Consider the following 25371-nt stretch of genomic DNA (forward strand, 5'->3'; position numbering starts at 1 on the left):
ATTGCATATACCAATGTGTTTGCTTTAACCAAGTATCACATGTTTATCAAGTGGCCTACATTCCCAATTTCAGACAATTTTCACATTCTTTATCCAACGCGTACGCTCTTTGTCAACATGTTTCTTGTTACTTCTAGATTATCTTATGTATGTGGTTGTTGAATAATGCTTGTATATTATTTCTTACGAGCAAACTTTTTATATGTAAAATGTTGAATTTGAATGTCCAATGTTTTGTAAAGCGCCATGAGACTGTTATCTGGCGGTGAACAGCGCTATAGAAGAATGTTTTATTAGTAGTATTACTTCTCCCTGAAACCCAAGCTATGTTTACGGAAAGCAAACAGTACAGCAAACGTTCTGCTGTGATACCTGACCCATTTAACGGTGCCTGAGCGTTTGTAAGTTCATACCTGTTTTCTTTACTACAAATTGAACTGTTACCTATCCCGTAACGTTGCAGACCCCCTTTAACACGGCAATAGCACATTCCTGTGAAGTAGAGAGAAAGTGGAGAGTGATTATTTCCAATCAGAGCTGATGGGACCAGTCTCCCCCAACCCTCGACATGGTATGGCACTCCAACACGTTGGTGGAATAATTGTTTTTGGATCTGTCCGATCGAAGTCGGGTTTTGAATCATCGGACGTCGACAGGGTGGGATATAAAGCTATATTGTCCGTTGATGATGGTGATATTTTGCTCACTGACAACGGTCTCAAATCCTGTGCGGCTAAGCGGTCAGACGATATAATCTTTGAGGGAAAGCACGCAATACTGGAATGCAATTGCTTGCCAGGGTAAACAAAAAGACGCAGACGCAGACGCAGAAACAGAAACAGACACAGGCGTACGCACGCACACACAAGGTGAAGTCGAGACGGGGGAGACAGACAATACAAAGGCAGACGTAAACATGCAGAAAGTGAGAGACGGACAGGCAGACAGACAGACAGACAGACAGACAGACGGACAGGCAGACAGACAGACAGACAGAGATAGAGATAGAGAGAGCCAGAGACGGAGACAGAGACTATATTTACAGAGAAACAGAAGCAGAGAGCGAGAGAGAAACAGAGAGAACGAGAAAGCAGGGAGCGAGAGGGAGAGACAGAGAGAGACAGACAGACAGACAGACAGACAGACAGAGAGACAGACAAACAGACAGACAGACGGGCGGACAGACAGACAGACACAGACAGACAGACAGACAGACAGACAGACAGACCTAATTTTCCACTCCATATTCAATCACAACTACCCTGCAAACACATGCATCCAATTCCAAATGTCAACTATTCAGCTGTTGTATTCACACTCATCAACAAAAACCGTCCCAGCAGGGCCGGTCGGAGTTATAGAAAAGCCCATACGAAAGTCTTCAATCAGTAAAATGATCAAAAACACTGAATAATTAATGTACCTGCTGCAGTGAATAAAGCTGGGGCTTAATTCTTTTTACTTGTCACCCGGCCGCGACGGTTGGACAACTTCGCAATCTTTCTTTTGATATGAAGTTAAACTTTCAGTTTAACTGTGCTTGCTCTCTCTCTCTCTCTCTCTCTCTCTCTCTCTCTCTCTCTCTCTCTCTCTCTCTCTCTCTCTCTCTCTCTCTCTCTCTCTCTCTCTCTCTCTCTCTCTCTCTCTCTCTCAATGGACGAAATAAAGAAAATAAAAATTGGCAGGAAACATGTTGCGCCATCCGCAAATCGTTGCAGCAATATCCGGTACAAAAAACAACAACAACGTCATTTTCTGCTCAAAAAGCACTGCGGAAAGTAGCAAGACAAACGTCATGAAGCCTGATTGTCTGTCGGTATTACGCGAGGCTCTGCTTAAGTGGATGTGTAATCTAGCCGCACATGAACCTCTTCCGTCATCAGTTTGTGTGCTTCGTCGCTCTTTATGCTGAGGTAAACGCGACTGTGTTACGTGCATGAGAGGGTTCTTTTGCGAGCCTTCTTTGTCAAAGAATTCGGAGTTTCTCTTCTTCTTCTTGGCGTTCGCAGAGGTTACACGATCAATCCAGCACTGGTGATAAATGTTGTCGTTTTCTCCAACTCCTGTCTACTGCCGTATAGTTTGGTCTGCAAGGGAATTGGTGACGGCCACACTTCTTTTCGTTCCTCATCTAGTAAGGGACATCGCTGTAAGATGTGTTCCGCTGTTTGGTCTTCTTGACCGCAGGCACAGGTTGGTGATGGCGCCAGCTTGAACTTTCGGTTCATGTGAGCATTGAGCCTGTTGTGGCCAGTACGCAGCCTGATGAGGTTGACTTGCTGCTCTCTGGACATTGTGTGGTAGGGGCGGCTGTTTGATGCAGGACAACTTTTGTCAAACAGAGGTTGTTATCATACTGGAGGCATGCGTCTCGTAAAAATGTTTGCTCTGAACAGAGTGAACTGTTTTTTTTTTATCCTCATAATTTATTTTACTTAGATGTCAGAGTCATCCATGCAAACACTCTACTATGCTTAAAACAGTACTATTTTTAACCATACATTTCAACACACACAAAAAGAACAACAACCTTCGATATTTTTGGAACACGAAACCGGAATATTAATGTTTAATGGGATTAAAAAATTCGGGGTTTTGGCGTCATACAAAAATAGGGTTTCAATTACATTTAATTAGCAGCGTGCACAAAACAAAACAAAACATCCTCCGGTCAAATAATTATGAGCTTTTGCAAAACATGTTTTGTGTGTGAGTCCTTTCATGAAATCTCTCATAGCTTTCAAAGCATAGGACGATTTCAGGGATTGGCTTGGGCGTCGGTCATCGGTCTTTCGGAAAAGACCGACACACATGGGTCTCAATCCGTCAACTGACCGATAGACATGCAGCAGAGTCAGTCAGCTCGTCTTATTTTTTGACTGCTGTCTTGTTCTCTTTTTTGTCCCCCTTCCTTACTTCATTGAAATAAATATGGTTATTGTGTCCTCAGACCTTTTATTCCTCTTCATGTAAGACCATTGGAAAATAAACAAGAAAATAAAGAAATGAATTGAATTTTCCTCTCATTTGTACATTGTAAACAACTTTCAGAAGTTTCTCCTAACTGCCCTAATGCACAATTGCGGCAGTCCCGTGGTGGAAGGAAAGTTTTTTTTCTTGACTGATTGGTTTACAAAATGACTGATTATTTCATGGCCGAGTCAGTCAATGGACCTCTAGTGGACAAAACACAAGCCAAATCCTGCTCGAATGTTATCCCCATACTACATTACGCTTAATTCCAGACTCAATATTAGTTAGAGATAGTCAACACCGTTTAACTTCTGAATCGAGCACAACATTCAACAGTAACACGTAACAGCAAAGTGGGGGTTACAGAAAGCTTTCCAGTCAGCATAATGGACAATGTCCCGTATTTGAACAGTCCTTGAAACGCTGATGTCAATTCACGGTCGTTGTCAATGATGGAAAAGCAAACAAGACTCAACGTCAGTAACATTATTAGCAAAGCGACTAAAACGTACAAAAAGACATGAAATTGTCCCGATGAGCAATGCAAATGATTTCACAACTGTCATTACCGGTATCACAAATGACATTATGAGTATAGTGTTGAGGCCGGTTTCCCGAATCTAAGTATTGAGTTACGCATTTTCTCAATGACACGGAAGTCACGTGTGCCAGCGCTACGCTTTGGCTGCGCTAGAGCAAGTTAAGGCCACTCGTCGTTATGTGTGTCCATACCACTCTGTCACTTCGTGTGTGGGCATTAACCAAATTCTTACCACAAACAGATGAAGCGAGGCAGTTGCTGGTATTTGTATGTGGCTACTTCCAGCTAAAACTGTAGTTTGCAAGAATGCCCTAACGTTTTATTCAACTTCCAAGGGTCAGAGAGAACCCGAGGGACGAAAAATGTCAAATCGAACCGAAATAGGTGTAGGACAAGAAAATCGAACACACTTACAAAGTCAGACACAGTTTAAAAGGCCAGGAAACAACAAAAAAGGCAAATGCGGGGACGTAACGCAGTTTGCATCTGCCTTAACACTTTCTACCCCACCTATGTTGACCAAGGTGTTTTTAGCCGAGACCAGCTGTGCTGCAGCAGGTCACTCACAATTGTAGTAACTGTGTAGAAACTGTGTATCAACACGCTGGAATTCAGGCATTAGATCGACGTTACAGAAAGCGACTGAAGCTAACAGTCTGAGCGGATATATCCGTACCTGGTCAGATACAGCCATATGAGTGGGTACGGATATATGAGTTAACAAAAACAAAGTTCATAAAAGTTCGTCGGACGTTGGTTCAACCCCGCGTTCCTCAAAGGATTTATTTTTTCAGGTCAACTCTGTGCCGACTTTTTTCGAATTCGGTGTCCGAACACGATAAAGATCCCAAACTCACTGCAAAAGACTCAGCGCTTGGAAAACCCAACACATGAAGGAGAAACACAGACTGTGTAGCGCGATATTCAGAGGGGTTGCAGTCCGAATTTGCTTTGAGAAAACTTCTAAGGACCCTAACTATCTCATCAAAAATAAATAATTAATAACAATATAACAGGACTCACCCCATAAACAAACAACAAATACATGAATGAAAAATATAAAACAACAACAACAACAACAACAACAACAACAACAACAACAACAACAACAACAACAATTACGAGAATAGATAGAAACAAGCAAACCAGTATTTACTTATGGACAGCAGAACGAACAAATATAATTGTTTGAAACAACACTTATGAACAGACACATACAGCAGAGATACATACGCAGACTAGCAAACAGAAAGACGGGTAGATGCACAAAACGACATGAAAGATATATTTATATGAAGTCTTATCTCCAGACTCGGACTCAAGGCGCAGGGATCTATTTATGCTGTGTGAGATGGATTTTTTTTTTACACAATACATCACGCATTCACATCGACCAGCAGATCGCAGCCATTTCGGCGCATATCCTACTTTTCACGGCCTATTATTCCAAGTCACACGGGTATTTTGGTGGACATTTTTTTATCTATGCCTAACCAATTTTGCCAGGAAAGACCGGCCTTTTGTCAATCGTGGGATCTTCAACGTGCACACCCCAATGTAGTGTACACGAAGGGACCTCGGTTTTTCGTCTCATCCGAAAGACTAGCACTTGAACCCACCACCTAGGTTAGGAAAGGGGGGAGAAAATTGCTAACGCCCTGACCCAGGGTCTAACTCGCAACCTCTCGCTTCCCAGCGCAAGTGCGTTACCACTCGGCCACCCAGTCGTTACCACTCGGCCACCCAGTCCGTATAAAGCTACACAGAAAACCTTAACGGAACACAAATGCATACAAGTAGACAGACTGACAAAACACACACACAAAAACCAATTTATTTAGTGTCCAGACACATGCTAACCATAAACAATTGGGCAAAGTCATGGCATCATTTCACGTGTAACAGAAAATAATACCAGAAAAATAACATTAGATATTCGTGCATGCACGTCGATGAACGGACCGGCAAACGAGCCAACTGGATAGATAAACACACACACACACACACACACACACACACACACACAGACACACACACTCACACACACATACATACACCCACACGCACACACACACACATACACACACACACACACACACACACACACACACAGAAAGTCACCACACACACACACACACACACACACACACACACACACACACAGAAAGTCACCACACACACACACACACACACACACACACACACACACACAGAAAGTCACCACACACACAAACTTGAAGCATACACACACACACACACACACACACACACACACACACACACACACACACACACACACACAGAGAGAAAGTCACCACACACAAAAACTTGAAGCATACACACCTGATCCAGAATTCCCCTGGTGTTATTTCTGCTGCAGAAGACGACCGTCTGTTCCACCAACACTTTTCTCATCTCGACCAGACACTTCTTGATATCAGCATTACTGGCGTCATGTGACAGTCTCCACCCTCTCACCGTCATAGTGTGGTTCGTCATCAGTTTCTCCAGCAAGCGTACCCCTGTATACGTCATCAGAAACTGTGCACTTTTGTGTCAATTTCACACACATCAAAGATCGGTAACCTTGAAAGCCTGCATTACGTTACCAACAAAAAGTGAATCTGCAGCGTAGAGCATAAAAGGATATTCTAACGGGCACAACAAAAAAGAAGAAATAAAAGCAGGGCCGGACTACCGGGGGGGTTATGGGGGTTGCGCAACCCCCCCCCCCCCCCCCCTAGCCTAAACATGTACCTTACTTATTTAAATTTTTTTTTATTATTGCTTATTTTATGCCGTTTCATGCAAGGAGCGACCATTTTCCTATCTCAGAATATGACCTACCCGTCAGCTTCAGGGGGCTTCGCCCCCTGACCCCCACAACGAGGGGGGGCGGGGGGGTTCTAGGGTTTCCGGACCCCCCCCCCCAGCCAAAAAATAAAAATATTGAATGAGGTATGCATTTCTTTATTTTACATTGAGTTTGAATTTTTGGGGTATTAATCAGTGACAAAATCTGCTGCCTGAAACTGGTAATGATCATCCTCAGAATGCACCAGATTGCACCATTTTGCATCCTTTTTTTCAAAATTTTCCGGGGGGGCATGCCCCCGGACCCCCCTAGCAAGCTAGGCGCTTCGCGCCGTCGGCTCGGCGCTTCGCGCCGTCGGCTCGGCGCTTCGCGCCTTCACACCCATATCTTCACAATATACTTTTGAAAAAAAACCAGTCATAAAATGAACTGATCCGCCCCTGCCGCTGTCCCCCTGGGCCACAACTGGCAACCCCCCCCCTCCTCTTCGCCTAGTCCGGCCCTGAAAAGGTACGCTGAAGAACCACTCCTGAATATAATTTATGTATACTTGGTTTCCATAGAGCACTTGGGAAAGAAAACTGGTTGAAGAATTTCTCTCTACGCTACGCGCGGTCGTTCTGCTGGCTGCATCAAAAGCTAAATGGCTTCGACTCTCATGAAGCAAGGGCCAAAAGCAAAGACATTTAACTGTGCTTTTAACCTCAGAGTTAACTACACAGTGCTGATCAATTACTGGCTTACCTACCTGTTTCGTAACAAAAGCTCTACCTAAAAGAAAAACACAGACAAAAAAGGGACAACATGTTCAACACATTTAAATAGCATGCATGAAATGATCATCAGCTGCTCACCCCGATCATCATCGTAAAACACACTGATCTTGCTCCACTGAAAGTTGTTTGCCATGTCGTACGCGGCAAGCCCAATGTCGCCCATGCCGGGAGACAACTCCAGCGTGTAGTTACGTGATTCTGACGTCACTTCCGTCACGGACAAGTAAGGTATGTGCAGTGCTTCTGTTGCTAGGGCCACTGTCCGTGTGTAAGGCCCAATAAGAGCCAACAGTTCCAGAGACTCCAATAATGAGTAGGCTGCACACAAACGGAGAAGATACACACATCACAATAGGTAATCATTGTTTTCAGCTATATTTTTTTTTCAGCGTAGCGATTGGGTCGGATATTTTGACGAAAACTTTCTTCACGCGTGTTTATTGCGCATACACACTTCTTTGCCCTCACGCGGCTGAACAACGCAGCTGGGGGTTTAAGAGATTATCCAATCACCACTACCCGTATAACACCACGTGTCTAACAGAATAGCAATATACATGTATATATGTTGTTTAGTCCAACGAGGCCTACAGTACTGCTATATGTAGCAGAAGGATTGGTACTTTGTGCTTGTGAAGCAAATACTTGTTGACATGACAGAATACAAGGTCCGTGTTTGTGACAGAAAAACTTGAGCAAACTATAAATACATCGAATGTCAAGGCAAAGAATGTTTTTTTTTCTGTGAAAAACAAACAATCAGGCCAAACAAGCAAACAACCAAACAACGTACGATCACTCTATAGTCAAAAATAATGAGCTTAAACACTAATACAAGTCACGACAGCAAAACTTCCTTCGCGGCGGCCCCTTTTATTCATGTATCATTATTTGTTTTCTCTAAATCATCTAAAGTCGGGGTAACACCCGGGGACATGCCCCTAATGGTTTAACCGTGTGGGCGTTGAACATTATCATCAATACAAGTCAAACGCCCTTTTCATATATAAATCTTATTACTACATAATGCAAACTTCTCGTTAACTTTGACAAGTGTGACCAATCAAGAAAGGATTCACTGTATTATTGTATAACTTTTATTATTTGGACAAGACGGCATAACAAACACTGATGAAGGTTTTGATTGTATTTTATTGCAAGCCAAATATTTTGTATACAAATGTAGAATAAATAAAGTAAAGCCAACATTGAACATTTGTTTAAAGGAACTGACCTACACATACAAGATCGATAAACATATCCACTGTACAGAATTGAATTATGGAAAATTTAGGCTGAAGTGGGCTTCATATTTTACCCTTGTGGAACAGCACTTATTATAATTGATTGTATGTTGTATTGGATACGTTTTTATCCGTCATATCCACTCTATTATTATCTGATCTGACTTCTATGCATTGCATGACAAATTGTAAAATTGCCTGAATAAAACATCGTCGAAGAAAAAAGACAGCACTCACTGTTTACAATGTGAGCATACGGCGACTTGGCTGTGTCCATGGGAACGGTGACCACGGTCAGGGGGTCAAGGCCATGCAGCATATCCATCACCACGCTCTCCGTGATGGTGTTCCACGGTATCAACCCTGAAACATTGCAAACACAATATCCCCCATGTAAAATACAAAGATGGATGCTGTTGCGAAGTCTTCAAAGGGTCCATGATGACGTAAATAAAAAAAAAAAGGCGAATATCATATTGTTCACTTGGATAAGATAATTTTGAACATGATCTCTCTCATTCATTATCACACCTCATCCGTTTTGTCTGACTCTCGACAAAAACGCAATCAAACGAGTTGATTTTTTTGTGTTAGAAGGGTTAGGTTGTGGGCTGGGGCGGGAGGGAGGTGGAGGTGAGGTTGAAGACCAGGGCGCCATTCTTCTTCTTCTTCTTCTTCTTCTTCTTCTTCTTCTTCTTCTTCTTCTTCTTCTTCTTCTTCTTCTTCTTCTTCTTCTTCTTCTCTGTTATCTTCCGTTTGACTACCGTTAGGAATGTAATATTTTTGCTACACCCTGTCTAACCCTGTCACGAAATTTGAGCTTAATTGACCCAAAGATACAAGTCTTACCCGACAAACACCGACCGACCGCCCGCCCGCCTCAAACAAACAAACAAACAAACAGACAAAGCAAATCCAGTAAGCCCCATTATACTAATGGCGGCTTAAAAACATATTCCAAATATACTCTAAAAGTGCATACAATTTATGATTGAATATCAGAAGATTTAGCATCATCTTCTCAGCTCTGCCTCCTATTCCTTGGAGCTGAAATACCTGCATCTTAAGCCTAAGCCCCCAAAATAAGTTTCTATGCGAAGGCGATGCAATAAAACCTTCAGATTTATTAACCCCAGTGGAAATTGCGCGTAGCTATCGCTTCGAAACACCATCAAAATGTCAGGGTTTGCTTTCATTTAAAACTCGGCCAATTTACTGACCAATTTTTTTTATTCAGTTTGGGTGCGAGCGGGTGTGCGAGCGTTCGTGCGTGCGTGTGTGCCTTTTTTGTTTGGTTTACCTCTAAATACTGCTCGTACCTGCAGTGGCTTTTTAGTCATTTAAACCCCAACGCAAAATCGATGGAAAGTGCGAGAAACAAGAGGGGAAGGTCATCTTGGCGAATAAAAAAGAGTGCATTCTGAAAGACAACCAACGTCATGGCCAGTTTTTGAGAGGGAATTGTTGTATAGAAAATTTGTTTAAAATACATTTAGAAATAGTATTGTTAATGATAGAGGTATATTTAAAGTAGAAACATTGATAGAAAAAGCAGGGGAAAAAAAGAAAAAAAGATCAATGAAGAAGAATGCTCCCCGCCAACAAACAAACAAAAACAAAAAAAGAGGGAACAAGTCGCGTAAGGCGAAAATACAACATTTAGTCAAGTAGCTGTCGAACTCACAGAATGAAACTGAACGCAATGCAACGCAGCAAGACCGCATACTCGTAGCATCGTCAGTCACCCGCTCACGGCAAAGACAGTGAAATTGACAAGAAGAGCGGGGTAGCAGTTGCGCTCAGAACGATAGCACGCTTTTCTGTACCTCTCTTTGTTTTAACTTTCTGAGAGTGTTTTTAATCCAAACATATCATATCTATATGTTTTTGGAATCAGGAACCGACAAGGAATAAGATGAAAGTGTTTTTAAATTGATTTCGACAATTTAATTTTAATAATAATTTTTATATATTTAATTTTCAGAGCTTGTTTTTAATCCAAATATAACATATTTATATGTTTTTGGAATCAGAAAATGATGGAGAATAAGATAAACGTAAATCTGGATCGTTTTATAAATTTTTATTTTTTTTTACAATTTTCAAATTTTTAATGACCAAAGTCATTAATTAATTTTTAAGCCACCAAGCTGAAATGCAATACCGAAGTCCGGCTTCGTCGAAGATTACTTGACCAAAATTTCAACCAATTTGGTTGAAAAATGAGGGCGTGACAGTGCCGCCTCAACTTTCACGAAAAGCCGGATATGACATCATCAAAGACATTTATCAAAAAAATGAATTTCATACCCAGGAACTCTCATGTCAAATTTCATAAAGATCGATCCAGTAGTTTAGTCTGAATCGCTCTACACACACACACAGACACACACACACACACGCACATACACCATGACCCTCGTCTCGATTCCCCCCTCTACGTTAAAACATTTAGCCAAAACTTGACTAAATGTAAAAAACTTGACTAAATGTAAAAAGAGGGTTGAAGCTGCCTGCATGCAACTGAGATCAACAACAAAGAAACAAAAAACAAAAACAAGTCGCGTAAGGCGAAAATACAACATTTAGTCACAAGTAGCTGTCGAACTCACAGAATGAAACTGAACGCAATGCCATTTTTCAGCAAGACCGTATACTCGTAGCATCGTCAGTCCACCGCTCATGGCAAAGGCAGTGAAATTGACAAGAAGAGCGGGGTAGTAGTTGCGCTAAGAAGGATAGCACGCTTTTCTGTACCTCTCTTTGTTTTAACTTTCTGAGCGTGTTTTTAATCCAAACATATCATATCTATATGTTTTTGGAATCAGGAACCGACAAGGAATAAGATGAAAGTGTTTTTAAATTGATTTCGACAATTTAATTTTGATAATAATTTTTATATATTTAATTTTCAGAGCTTGTTTTTAATCCAAATATAACATATTTATATGTTTTTGGAATCAGAAAATGATGGAGAATAAGATGAACGTAAATTTGGATCGTTTTATAAATTTTTATTTTTTTTTTTTTACAATTTTCAGATATTTAATGACCAAAGTCATTAATTAATTAATTTTTAAGCCACCAAGCTGAAATGCAATACCGAAGTCCGGGCTTCGTCGAAGATTACTTGACCAAAATGTCAACCAATTTGGTTGAAAAATGAGGGCGTGACAGTGCCGCCTCAACTTTCACGGAAAGACGGATATGACGTCATCAAAGACATTTATCAAAAAAATGAAAAAAACGTTCGGGGATTTCATACCCAGGAACTCTCATGTCAAATTTCATAAAGATCGGTCCAGTAGTTTAGTCTGAATCGCTCTACACACACACACACACACACACACACACACACACACACACACACACACGCACGCACGCACGCACGCACGCACATACACCACGACCCTCGTCTCGATTCCCCCTCTACGTTAAAACATTTAGTCAAAACTTGACTAAATGTAACAAAACAAACAACAAGTCGCGTAAGGCGAAAATACAATATTTAGTCAAGTAGCTGTCGAACTCACAGAATGAAACTGAACGCAATGCAACGCAGCAAGACCGTATACTCGTGGTCCACCGCTCACAGCATTGGCAGTGAAATTGACAAGAAGAGCGGGGTAGTGGTTACGCTATGCTGCATAGCACGCTTTTCTGTACCTCTCTTCGTTTTAACTTTCTGAGCGTGTTTTTAATCCAAACATATCATATCTATATATTTTTGGAATCAGGAACCGACAAGGAATAAGATGAAAGTGTTTTTAAATTGATTTCGAAAAAAAAATTTTGATAATAATTTTTATATATTTAATTTTCAGAGCTTGTTTTTAATCCGAATATAACATATTTATATGTTTTTGGAATCAGCAAATGATGGAGAATAAGATAAACGTAAATTTGGATTGTTTTATAAATTTTTATTTTTTTTTACAATTTTCCGATTTTTAATGACCAAAGTCATTAATTAATTTTTAAGCCACCAAGCTGAAATGCAATACCAAACCCCGGGCTTCGTCGAAGAGTACTTGACCAAAATTTCAACCAATTTGGTTGAAAAATGAGGGCGTGACAGTGCCGCCTCAACTTTCACGAAAAGCCGGATATGACGTCATCAAAGACATTTATCCAAAAAATGAAAAAAACGTTCGGGGATTTCATACCCAGGAACTCTCATGTCAAATTTCATAAAGATCGGTCCAGTAGTTTAGTCTGAATCGCTCTACACACACACACACAGACACACAGACACACAGACACACACACACACGCACATACACCACGACCCTCGTTTCGATTCCCCCTCGATGTTAAAATATTTAGTCAAAACTTGACTAAATATAAAAAGCCGTCATGGCCAGGGCGGGGCAATGCCATCTTCGTCGCAGATGATGACCAGTGCACACTGTTGACCGCAAGTGCAAGATAAACAGTGGTACATTTTGTTTTGTTTTGTTTGTTTGCTTAACGCCCAGCCGACCACGAAGGGCCACAGGGCGGTGCTGCTTTGACATATAACGTGCGCCACACACAAGACAGAAGTCGCAGCACAGGCTTCATGTCTCACCCAGTCACATTATTCTGACACCGGACCAACCAGTCCTAGCAATAACCCCATAATGCCAGACGTCAGGCGGAGCAGCCACTAGATTGCCAATTTTAAAGTCTTAGGTATGACCCGGCCGGGGTTCGAACCCACGACCTCCCGATCACGGGGCGGACGCCTTACCACTAGGCCAACCGTGCCGGTAGTGGTACATTGAAAGTGATCACACATGCATAGTTTACTTGTGGAGATTGCTAAAGACCCTCTCTTGATGGCATGATGCAAACTGAAGGAGAGGTTCTTTATAAGCCTCTGAAAGCAGTGGATAAGATCGGTTCGTTAAACGCTACTGTACACTGCAGGTGGCTATCGCTTCGGATAAACCCCAAAAGATCATCGGTTGGTTTGATTTGAAACTCAGGGAATGTACAGGTCGATTTGGGTTTTGTTAGTGGGGGGGGGGGGGGGGTGCTAGAGGGTGTTGTTTTGGTATGTGTTTGTATTATTGTGTGCGTGTGTGTGTGTGTGTGTGTGTGTGTGTGTGTGTGTGTGTGTGTGTGTGTGTGTGTGTGCGCGCATGTGTGTATGTGTGCGTCTGTGTGCGTCTGTGTGTGTGTGTGGGTGGGTGTGTGTGTGTGTGTGTGTGTGTGTGTGAGTGTGTGTGTGACGTGTGTATGTGTGTGTGTGTGTGTATGTGTGTGTGTGTGTGTGTGTGTGTGTGTGTGTGTGTGTGTGTGTGTGTGTGTGTGTTTCTGCGTGCCTGCGTGCTCAACTGTGGACCTATCCTTTTTACGTTTAGTCAAGTTTTGACTAAATGTTTTAACATTGAGGGGGAATCGAGACGAGGGTCGTGGTGTGTGTGTGTGTGTCTGTCTGTCTGTGCGTGTGTGTGTGTGTAGAGCGATTCAGACCAAAGTACTGAACCGATCTTTATGAAATTTGACATGAGAGTTCCTGGGAATGATATCCCCGGACATTTTTTCTTTTTTTCGATAAATACTTTTAATGACGTCATATCCGGCTTTTTGTAAAAGTTGAGGCGGCACTGTCGAACCCTCATTTTTCAATCAAATTTATTGAAAATTTTGTAAAGCAATCTTCGATGAAGGCCAGACTTCGGTATTGCATTTCAGCTTGGTGGCTTAAAAATTAATTAGTTACTTTGGTCATTAAAAATCTGAAAAATGTAATAATTTTTTTATATAAAACGATCCAAATTTACGTTCATCTTATTCTACATCATTTCCTGATTCCAAAAACATATAATTATGTTATATTTGGATTAAAAACAAGCTCTGAAAATTAAAAATATAAAAATTATGATCAAAATTAAATTCCCGAAATCGATTTAATAACAATTCCATCTTATTCCTTGTCCGTTCCTGATTATATAAACATATAGATATGATATGTTTGGATTAAAAACACGTTCAGAGATAAAAAGAATAGAGATATAGAAAAGCGTGCTATCCTCCTCAGCGCAACCGCTACCGCACTTTTCTGGATTGTTAATTTCACTGCCTTTGCCACGAGCGGTAGATATGATATGTTTGGATTAAAAACATGCTCAGAAAGTTAAAACGAAGAGAGGTACAGAAAACCGTGCTATGCAGCACAGCGAAACCACTACCGCGTCGAACAGGCTCGTCAGTTTCACTCCGTTTTGCACAAGCGGCGGACTACGGTCATTGTGAAAAAATGCAGTGCGTTCAGTTTCATTCTGTGAGTTCCACAGCTTGACTAAATGTAGTAATTTCGCCTTACGCGACTTGTTTTTAATAACAATTACTGAAGCTAGCAGGTGCACGTGATTCTTTTATACGGAACTTCAAATTAAAAGTGACAGAAAATGGGCACAACCACCACAGCAGAGATCTAGTTGCAGTGATCCTAAAAAATTAATTTCCGCAATTTACTTTCCGCAATTTACTTCTTGCAACACTTAGGATGTATATAAGGCCCATTCAGGATGCTTACAACATTCTCCAAACCTGCCCTGCAGACTCCGCCATTGAAGACATTTTAATGCACTGTGTTTATCATTAAGAGAGGGATTTCACGGCTTGGGGCCGAGTTAGTTCCAGTTGGGCAAATCTTAATGGCACTAGTCTGGCGATCTCAGGAATGTCAGAACATTTCTCGATTTTCCTCCCCCACCTCCCACTACCCTCCCTAAATCACAGAACATCCCGTCCTTTCTGTGTGTATGTGTGTGTGTGTGTGTGTGTGTGTGTGTGTGTGTGTGTGTGTGTGTGTGTGTATGTGTGCATGTGTGAGTGTGTATGTGTGTGTGTGCGGGCATGTGTGTGTGTGTGCGGGTGTGTGTGTGTGTGTGTGTGCGGGCATGTGTGTGTGTGGGTGGGGGGTGTGTTCGTGCGTGCGTGCGAATGTGTGCGTGTTCGTTTCCATGCCTGCGCGGCCAGGTTTCCAAACTTTTCCGAGACGTGGTGAAATTGACGTGTAATTGATCTGTTACATGGGAGCTGCTGCACTCGTAAGGCCTGGCGCTCACGTATGTAACTTCAGCAGGACAGACGACGCACTGCAGATTATCCCAGCCCGCTACACGTTGCATGAAAGGAAAACAGGCCAAGTACTCGTCATAATCCCTATCGCAGCATCAATTATATGCAATGCGTCGTCTGTGCTGCTGAAACTGCGCAGGTATATTCTGCCCTTTACAACGCACTTTTTCTGCAGCAGGAAGCTGTTCACTCCACGGATGCGTTTCAGATGAACTGCTGCAAATGAACCGCATCTAGACCCCGTCGCTAAATGCATGTGGGCGTCGTTCCGTTCTTCTGGTCTGACTCTTCTTGTCTTCGTTAATCAGGCCATAAAGCTTATACCTGAGAAGGTTTTCTGGGTTTTTTTTTATTACGTGTAGTGATTGCGCAGCAGTTCATTGGCTGAAGCTTAAACTTTACTGCTTTTCTTTTGTGTTATTTTATTTTTGGATTGCGTGTTTACACCCCCCTCTCTCTCTCTCTCTCTCCCTCCCTGCCTCTTAGATTAGATTAGACCCTCCCATGGGCGAAGGCTGGGTGTAAAAAAGCTCCTGTTTGCTTGTGCCATTACCCTCGTTAATAAACAACTTGTCTTGCTTTGTCTCTCTCGCTCGCACTCTCTCTCTCTCTCTCTCTCTCTCTCTCTCTCTCTCTCTTTCTTTCTCTCTCTCTCTCGCTCTCTTTCTCTCTCTCTCTCTCTCTCTCTCTCTCTCTCTCTCTCTCTCTCTCTCTCTCTCTCTCTCTCTCTCTCTCTCTCTCTCTCTCTCTCTCTCTCTCTCTCTCTCTCTCTCTCTCTCTCTCTCTCTCTCTCTCTCTCTCTCCGTTCAGTTTTAAAAAAGAGGAGGTAGAAGGTGAACCAGTTGACGAAGAGATTGGTTTAACAGATGCTGGCAGCAGTGACTTAAACAGCAGCATATCAGAAAAAGAAGTAACTGAATCTGTAAAAGAATTGAACACTGGAAAATCAGCAGGTCCAGATGGAATTAAGGCAGAAATGCTCAAATCAGGAGGCCACTGTGTGATTACATTTTTGACGTTTTATTTTTTAATACAATTTTTGAGCAAGGTTTGTTTTCAAAAGAATGGGCCAAGGCGATTATTGTGCCTATCTTTAAAAAAAGGAGATTAGCATAGTGCAGACAATTATAGTGGTGTGTCCCTTTTGAGTGTCATTGCTAAATGTCACACGCATTCCTTCTTTGCCACTACTAAAGCAAACGTGTGCAAGATTGTATGTTACACGCTTTGATGCCGAAATCAATTATTTTGATTATGCATTTATTTCTGAAATTGTTTACCTTTACATACATTCAGTCACTACCTTAAACATTTATGTTTTCAGTATTCATTTCAAGTGATCACGAACGTAGAAAAATGGGTATCAAAGCGTTGTTACATTTTGTTGTGCATTCTGAATAGTGTGCCAACAGGCCTTGGTCAGTCAATCACGTTTTATCTGTGTACTAAGTGTTTGACGGTAAAAGAATAACACAATCCCCGTTCTCCTGTATATAACTGAAAGCCACATTTTCTTCTTCATTCAATTTCTGTTTTCAAAAGCTTCGTCAACTTTCCACTTACACGACACGGTCCCTTTACCAAGCTTCAATTATGAAGAACCCTGAATACGAAAGGTAAAAACAAAACAATAGGTACTACTTTCACTATCGTCGTCTGCAACGAAAACCGAAAATGGTGAAACGCTTTGCTACGTACACAGAGGACGAAATTGCAAAGAAAAGATCGAACCTTACACCTGTGACTAGGAAAAGTTGCATAGACAGTTCCGTGCGGATCTTACCACGTATCAACGTACATCCGATGCTCAGAACCTACAGATGGGTGACGCTTTGGCGATTGAGGCTTCGTCTTCAGCTCTAACACGTACGCAGACAGTCAGGCAGGTCTAATCTGTACCAGCGGTGATGGAAGGTTTGGATTTAGAAACACTCGAATGTTACTTCGACAAGATAAACGAACCGAAAGACGAAAGTGTGCCCCAAATTCGGAAAATATTCTTTCAAAACTGCACTGTAAGCAACATCAACATCACTGTGAGAAAAAGAACAATCCAAACACAACCAGTTCCCCTGTGGAACATTTCGGGTGGACTTTCCCACGACCTGACCTACAAAAATTCTCCGTGTTCGTTCGCGCTTTGCATTCAATCTGTGTTTGTGCGCGCGTGTGTTTGTGTGTTTAGCTTTCGTTGGTTTGTGCTGCTTGGTTAAAAAAAAGTTAATTTTTTTCATTGAAAGATTGAGAAACGTTGGTTGATACTTTGTTAAATGCATTCAACCAGAAAAAGACACGAAACGAATTGGATCTATCTTCTGCGCGCATGCGTGTGTACGGTATGTGTGAAAAGGCAATTGTGTTGTCAGTCTGGCTTTGTGCCTGTTATTTCGTCCCCAAAAACTCATTTATATCTTTCTATGCCTATGCTGTGAGACATAATCGCCATTACGAGCTAGTCGTGTGACAGAGAGTTTTCTTGCACACTCGACTGCTGCTGTTTCACTCCGGCTAAAGCCGTCGTGAAACATCTACAGTCTCGTGTGCAAGAAAACTCTCTGTCACACGACTAGCTCGTAATAGCGGGTAATGTTATACTTCAATTTTGAACACGAGACTGTATACATGGCTGGAAGATAACAATAACATTTCTGAAAATCAAGCTGGTTTTAGGAAACAGTATTCTCCCACAGATCACATTTTTACTCTTTATGCAATAGCCCAGAAATGTTTGAGCAGAAAAGGACAAAAATTGTATGTTGCCTTTGTTGATCTTCCGGGTCAAACACTTTACACAACGAATATTTCACAGCCCATTCCCTTAATATCCTAAAAGTCGCATGCTAATGGTTCTTCCTTGACTCACAGTTATGCGTTATTGCAAAAGCACATTTCTAATCAATCACGCTGTTTGCATTATCAGTTTGTTTAATGGTATCACTGTTCTCCGGCTCATTTCATGCACTTAGCGTTCACTGTTTCTTCCACAGACATGCCTTTATTGCAGACATGCAAACACAAATTAACATCCCAGACTCATCTGATCGGATATAACAATGTGTATCAGCCCCGAAATTGATACGCATCGTAAGACGCGAGACGGAAGAGTAAACGATTGCGTGTCGAACGTGAAATTTCACATTGTGAACGAAAAATCGGCTACCCCTCGGGATAATTATAATTATTCCCCCCTCTGCTTCTTTACCTCTGTAAACTTGTAGAGCTAGTTAATTTTCGATAAACACCCAGCAACCAAACAAATAACGACCCAGCAACAGCCTGAATCCTTGATAGCGCGATGGGTTGAGAAGCTGTTCTGCGTCGGTACTACTTTTGCGACTGAAAAGTTCCGAACGCTCTAATGTACGAAGTATACATCTCTGGAGCAAACAATATAAACATACCGCATTTAAATTAACAACTACAGGCTTGAACACATGAATCTCCATATATAATCCATGAGTTTGGTTGTTTTCTGAATCTAGATCTGCTGTGCACAACCACGTTCATCACAAGCAAATTCCCAAGGCAAGTAACTCTCATACTTTGTCTAGCGACAAGAGTAGTTCCCCTTTCAAATTTCTTTTCACTCAGTTTCCTCGACAACAGATTGCAATCCGACGGTCAGTTTTCAACAATATTTCATTTAATAAACAGATCACACGCAACCAAATGCACACATCTCATCAATTTAAACAACATAAAGCGGTTTCATACACTATTTTTCCCCGAAAACTGAACTTCATACAGTTTTAAACGTTGGAACACGGGTGCAAAAGTTCGTCTGCTAGTCCCATTTGACGAAAGAACATTATCCTAAGCGATACCAAAACATAATACAGAACACACAATATCTGCCTTTGCCGTCACAGCAGAATAACAGCATATAATTATGTGTACTAGATTTTAGTCCAAAATAGGAAAACTGACAAGAAGTGTTAACAGAATGGAATGATTTGCACGGAACTATACAACCGCGCATTAATCGATCGCCTGCGCAGGTTGACTGGTTGAGTGAATAGGATTCGATCAAACTTTCGCAAAAAAAACTCCTCTTTTCTTTGAATAACTGAAGAAAGGAGGAATAAAGAAGTTACACACCTCGTCTCAGTGATTATGAAAAATGATGGTCTCAGTTCGCGGTCATGAAAAAGCTCGCTAAAGCTCGCATTTTTCATGATCCGCTAACTTCGACCATTATTTTTAATAATCACTGAGACTCGGCATGTAACCTCTATATATGTTTGTGTTTTTTTAATTTTATTTTTAAATTTTTAAATTTTTTATTTGCCAAGCACATCATGTGGGGCGTTTAATAAATACCACTGATTGTTACATGTTACAATATCCCTCATAAACTGTTGTAAATGTGTTTGAGCTACAATGGACTTTAACATTTTCATGTACAATACCTCTTTTTCTTTTTACTTTTTTTAATTCGTTAATAAATATATGTTGTTGTTGTTCTGCCTTGGCTTGGTTGCCATTGACTTCAACATTCACGTCGTTTGTCATGTTTATTTGACTCAGTGATTTGCACTTAAATTGTTGTGCACAGCATCGGGCAGATTTCATTTTGTTTTTTATGAAGATTGTTGATTATACTCACCATGGTAATATACATCATTCTCTTGTATGTGATCTGTCCACCATGGTAATATACATCATTCTCTTGTATGTGATCTGTTCACCATGGTAATATACACCATTCTCTTGTATGTGATCTGTCCACCATGGTAATATACATCATTCTCTTGTATGTGATCTGTCCACCATGGTAATATACATCATTCTCTTGTATGTGATCTGTTCACCATGGTAATATACATCATTCTCGTGTATGTGATCTGTCCACCATGGTAATATACATCATTCTTTTGTATGTGATCTGTTCACCATGGTAATATACATCATTCTTTTGTATGTGATCTGTTCACCATGGTGATATACATCATTCTCTTGTATGTGATCTGTTCACCATGGTAATATACATCATTCTTTTGTATGTGATCTGTTCACCATGGTAATATACATCATTCTTTTGTATGTGATCTGCCCACCATGGTAATATACATCATTCTTTTGCATGTGATCTGTTCACCATGGTAATATACATCATTCTCTTGTATGTGATCTGTTCACCATGGTAATATACATCATTCTCTTGTATGGGATCTGTCCACCATGGTAATATACATCATTCTTTTGTATGTGATCTGTTCACCATGGTAATATACATCATTCTCTTGTATGTGATCTGTTCACCATGGTAATATACATCATTCTTTTGCATGTGATCTGTTCACCATGGTAATATACATCATTCTCTTGTATGTGATCTGTTCACCATGGTAATATACATCATTCTCGGGTATGTGATGTGTTCACCATGGTAATATACATCATTCTCTTGTATGTGATCTGTTCACCATGGTAATATACATCATTCTCTTGTATGTGATCTGTTCACCATGGTAATATACATCATTCTCTTGTATGTGATCTGTTCACCATGGTAATATACATCATTCTCTTGTATGTGATCTGTTCATGTTGTAACGAGCTAAGGCTGAAACTTTCAAACCACGTTGGAAATCAATCGATTCACTTCACTCGCATTGTTCAAGTGACTGATTGGTGGGGGTCGGCCCGCTATTGCACGGGGCCGCTATTGCGCGGGGCCGCTATTGCGCGAATCTTTAGGGTTAGGGTTAGGGTTAGGGTTAGGGTTAGATTCGCGCAATAGCGGCCCCGCGCAATAGCGGCCCGCGCAATAGCGGCCCAGCCCCGATTGGTGTGCACGTAATGTGCTGTGCATAGTAGTAACGGACACATTTCATTTGACTCCAATGCATATTGGCTGCACAGCATGATATACAGTATATCCTTTTCTGCGATTTGTTAATGTGATATAAAGCGCTGACAATGAATTTTTAAAGCACGTTGTAATTCAATGTCTTATAATTTAAACATGATCTACGTGGCCAATTGCCACAAATCTCGTTAAAAATAAATGCAAAGTCATTAATCTTCGCGGAAAGTGTTGAGAGAAAAATATAACTGCTACTCTGCTAGCTTTGCGCAAGAATGTAATAGATGCAAGGTGGGCGGGGATGTAGCTCAGTCAGTAGCGCGCTGGATTTGTATCCAGTTGGCCGCTGTCAGCGTGAGTTCGTCCCCACGTTCGGCGAGAGATTTATTTCTCAGAGTCAACTTTGTGTGCAGACTCTCCTCGGTGTCCGAACACCCCCGTGTGTACACGCAAGCACAAGACCAAGTGCGCACGAAAAAGAACCTGTAATCCTTGTCAGAGTTCGGTGGGTTATAGAAACACGAAAATACCCAGCATGCTTCCTCCGAAAACGGCGTATGGCTGCCTAAATGGCGGGGAAAAAAAACGGCCATACACGTAAAATTCCACTCGTGCAAAAAACACGAGTGTACGTGGGATTTTCAGCCCACGAACGCAGAAGAAGAAGAAGAAGATGCAAGGTCCTAAAAAAAACCGCAGGATGCTGTCATGACAGCTATAGATGTCTACCTTTGTTTCAAACATGTATGCAAACGTGCACAATAGTAAAATCCCGCAATAAGACAAGGAACCCATAATTTACAAGTGTTACTAAACACAAACAATGATAGTTGTATGCTATTTGGACACCAATGCACACACTTCTGCGTGTAGGTTTGCGTCTTGTTTGCTATAGTTTGTCAAAGAGAGTCTCAACCAGAGAAGCAATTAAAAATGAAAATGCTTTACGTATAGTTTCCACCGTGTCTCAAATGCGCTGCTGTGCACAAGTACTCGCAGTAACTCGCTTAACCAAAGTCTCAAAATCGTAATCGCTGGCACACACACACACACACACACACACACACACACACACACACACACACACACACACACACACACACACACACACACACACATACATACACACACACACACACACACACACACACACACACACACACACATATATATATACACACACACACACAACACAAGTCTGCTCCTTCCCTTCCCAAATTGCAGTGCATATAACATGCAAAGGAAGCTAGTTAGAGTTAACGACTTCCGCGCATGTTCTACTGTGAGTCTATAATGCACAACTCTCCTGACCTAGCCTGCTTAAAGGCACACCCTGATGACAAATATCTACAAGCCATTCTGATTGTTCAAGCTTGTGATAGCATTACATTATCCTAAATCGTGTGAAGGTTGAAGGTTTTATTTTCTGTTTTATTTTGTTTAAAGACCCGAAGTTTGCAAATGTATTGATATACTTTACGGTAGGATTCTGGGTGTAAGTTTTTGCTGATCGTACTAACTCCGATTCTTGTCGGTTTTTTTTCTGATTTAACTTTCTGAGAGCACTTTCAACCGAAAAGCCGTTAAGCATTTCGACAACGATTGTCATTTCCACAGAATTATTCATGCATTGCATTCAACCTCTCCTGCTTCCTTTAAGCTTGGATCGTGTAATGTGTTTCACGATCAATTACTCGATTCGAGGGGCTTTACCGATTCTCGTCTGTCAATAAGGACAATCATTATTAAACCATGATTGCATTGTACCGTCCCAGGGTCACAGCTGATACAATGATGTAATCGTGAACATGTGATGGGATTGTTTAGACATGTTGACGGTAGTGCATTTAGCAAATACGAGTACTTTTGCTCAGCATTTCTAACTTTTTAAAGCCAGCGTAGTTATTTTTCTTGGAGTGAAGGTTGATTTTGCAGTGGGGGTTGGGAGTTGTTTTTGTACGCAGTGGGATACAAATACGAAGGAATGAGTGTCTGCTTATTTTTACTGACACCCGCAGCTGCATGAATGATCTATATCATTGTTTTACGTCCTTACATTTTTTGCGTAATTCATGTTTCGTCGTCCCACATTAAAAAAAAAGAAAACAAAGATCAACTGTGGCGTTACGCAAGACATCTAGGGTTCGTGTCACCTTCTTTTCTTCTTTTGCGTTCGTGGGCTGAAACTCCCACGTACACTCGTATTTTTTGCACGAGTGGAATTTTACGTGTATGACCGTTTTTTACCCCGCCATTTAGGCAGCCATACGCCGTTTTCGGAGGAAGCATGCTGGGTATTTTCGTGTTTCTATAACCCACCGAACTCTGACATGGGTTACATGATCTTTTCCGTGCGCACTTGGTCTTGTGCTTGCGTGTACACACGAAGGGGGATAAGGCACTAGCAAGTCTGCACATAAGTTGACCTGGGAGATCGGACAAATCTCCACCTTAACCCACCAGGCGCGGCCGGGATTCGAACCCACGACCTTCCGCTTTGGAGGCCGGCGTCTTACCACCAAGCCATCGCGCCCATCAATACAAACTATTAAAAGCGACCACAAGAAAACGGATAAGGAGAGTATCAAGACCTGAAAAAAAAGTCTCACCTATTTTTGACAGAGTAGTCTTCTCTGACGAAGAGTGGTGACAGATGGAAGCGATGACAAGAACATAGATGCTGAGAGTGTTCGCCATTTCGTAGAAAATCCGCATGGTGGCGTTTCACTCACTCACGTGACGTCACCGGATACAAAAGACTACAGTGCCCCTCATCTGTGAAGAAGAAGAAGAAGAAGACAAGTCGCGTAAGGCGAAAATACAACATTTAGTCAAGTAGCTGTCGAACTCACAGAATGAAACTGAACGCAATGCAACGCAGCAAGACCGTATACTCGTAGCATCGTCAGTCCACCGCTCATGGCAAAGGCAGTGAAATTGACAAGAAGAGCGGGGTAGTAGTTGCGCTGAGAAGGATAGCACGCTTTTCTGTACCTCTCTTCGTTTTAACTTTGTGAGCGTGTTTTCAATCCAAACATATCATATATATATGTTTTTGGAATCAGGAACCGACAAGGAATAAGATGAAAGTGTTTTTAAATTGATTTCCAAAATTTAATTTTGATAATAATTTTTATATATTTAATTTTCAGAGCTTGTTTATAATCCAAATATAACAAACTTATATGGTTTTGGAATCAGCAAATGATGGAGAATAAGATGAACGTAAATTTGGATCGTTTTAGAAAAATATATTTTATTTTACAATTTTTAGATTTATAATGACCAAAGTCATTAACTAATTTTTAAGCCACCAAGCTGAAATGCAATACCGAAGTCCGGCCTTCGTCGAAGATTGCTTGGCCAAAATTTCAATCAATTTGATTGAAAAATGAGGGCGTGACAGTGCTGCCTCAACTTTTACAAAAAGCCGGATATGACGTCATCAAAGGTATTTATTAAAAAAATGAAAAAAACGTTCGGGGATATCAATCCCAGGAACTCTCATGTAAAATTTCATAAAGATCGGTCCAGTAGTTTGGTCTGAATCGCTCTACACACACACACAGACAGACAGACAGACAGACAGACACACACACACACACACACACACACACACACACATACACCACGACCCTCGTTTCGATTCCCCCTCGATGTTAAAACATTTAGTCAAAACTTGACTAAATGTAAAAAAAGATGTTCTAGTCAGTCCCTCGGGAGCAACTTGAAAACGATGAAGGCGAGAAAAAACTACGATAACAATTACACTATAAAAATTGGCAATAAGAACAGGAGTAACAAAAATAAAAAATAAAAGTCGACGACGACGACGACAAATAAAAAGGAGAACAACAACAATAACAACAACAACAATAACCACAGCAACGAAAACAACAACAACAACAACAACTACAACTACAGCAGAAACAGCAACAACATCAATAGCGACAACAATAACAACTCTTTCACAAACAGTATCGCCGGGAAAACAGAAAACAATAACTAAAGCAACAACAAAAACAACCTGTAAAATTATTAATTCCCAGGAAACGATAAAGGCGACGTCGACGGCAACAACACGACAAATTAAGAAAGGAAGAAATTGGTGGCTACCCGTTGATCATCCTGTGTCTTCT

At 41.2% G+C, this 25371-nt stretch overlaps 1 protein-coding gene across 2 annotated transcripts in view; it reads right to left on the bottom strand.

The window, feature by feature from the left end:
• The window catches only part of LOC138969362 (glutamate receptor ionotropic, kainate 3-like), a 96822-nt gene that overhangs the window by 42988 nt on the left and 28463 nt on the right, over positions 1-25371 (bottom strand). For both annotated transcript variants that reach the window (XM_070342136.1, XM_070342135.1), the window contains exons 2-5: positions 23842-24007; positions 8587-8712; positions 7184-7423; positions 5858-6036 (exon numbers count right to left, since the gene is read on the bottom strand). In XM_070342136.1, the coding sequence (XP_070198237.1) occupies positions 5858-6036; positions 7184-7423; positions 8587-8712; positions 23842-23947 (651 nt within the window). In that variant the 5' untranslated portion in view covers positions 23948-24007. The remainder of the gene's footprint in view (positions 1-5857; positions 6037-7183; positions 7424-8586; positions 8713-23841; positions 24008-25371) is intronic.

This window comes from Littorina saxatilis, linkage group LG6 (assembly GCF_037325665.1).
Source record: "Littorina saxatilis isolate snail1 linkage group LG6, US_GU_Lsax_2.0, whole genome shotgun sequence".
In the NCBI taxonomy this organism is placed as follows: Eukaryota; Metazoa; Mollusca; class Gastropoda; order Littorinimorpha; family Littorinidae; genus Littorina; species Littorina saxatilis.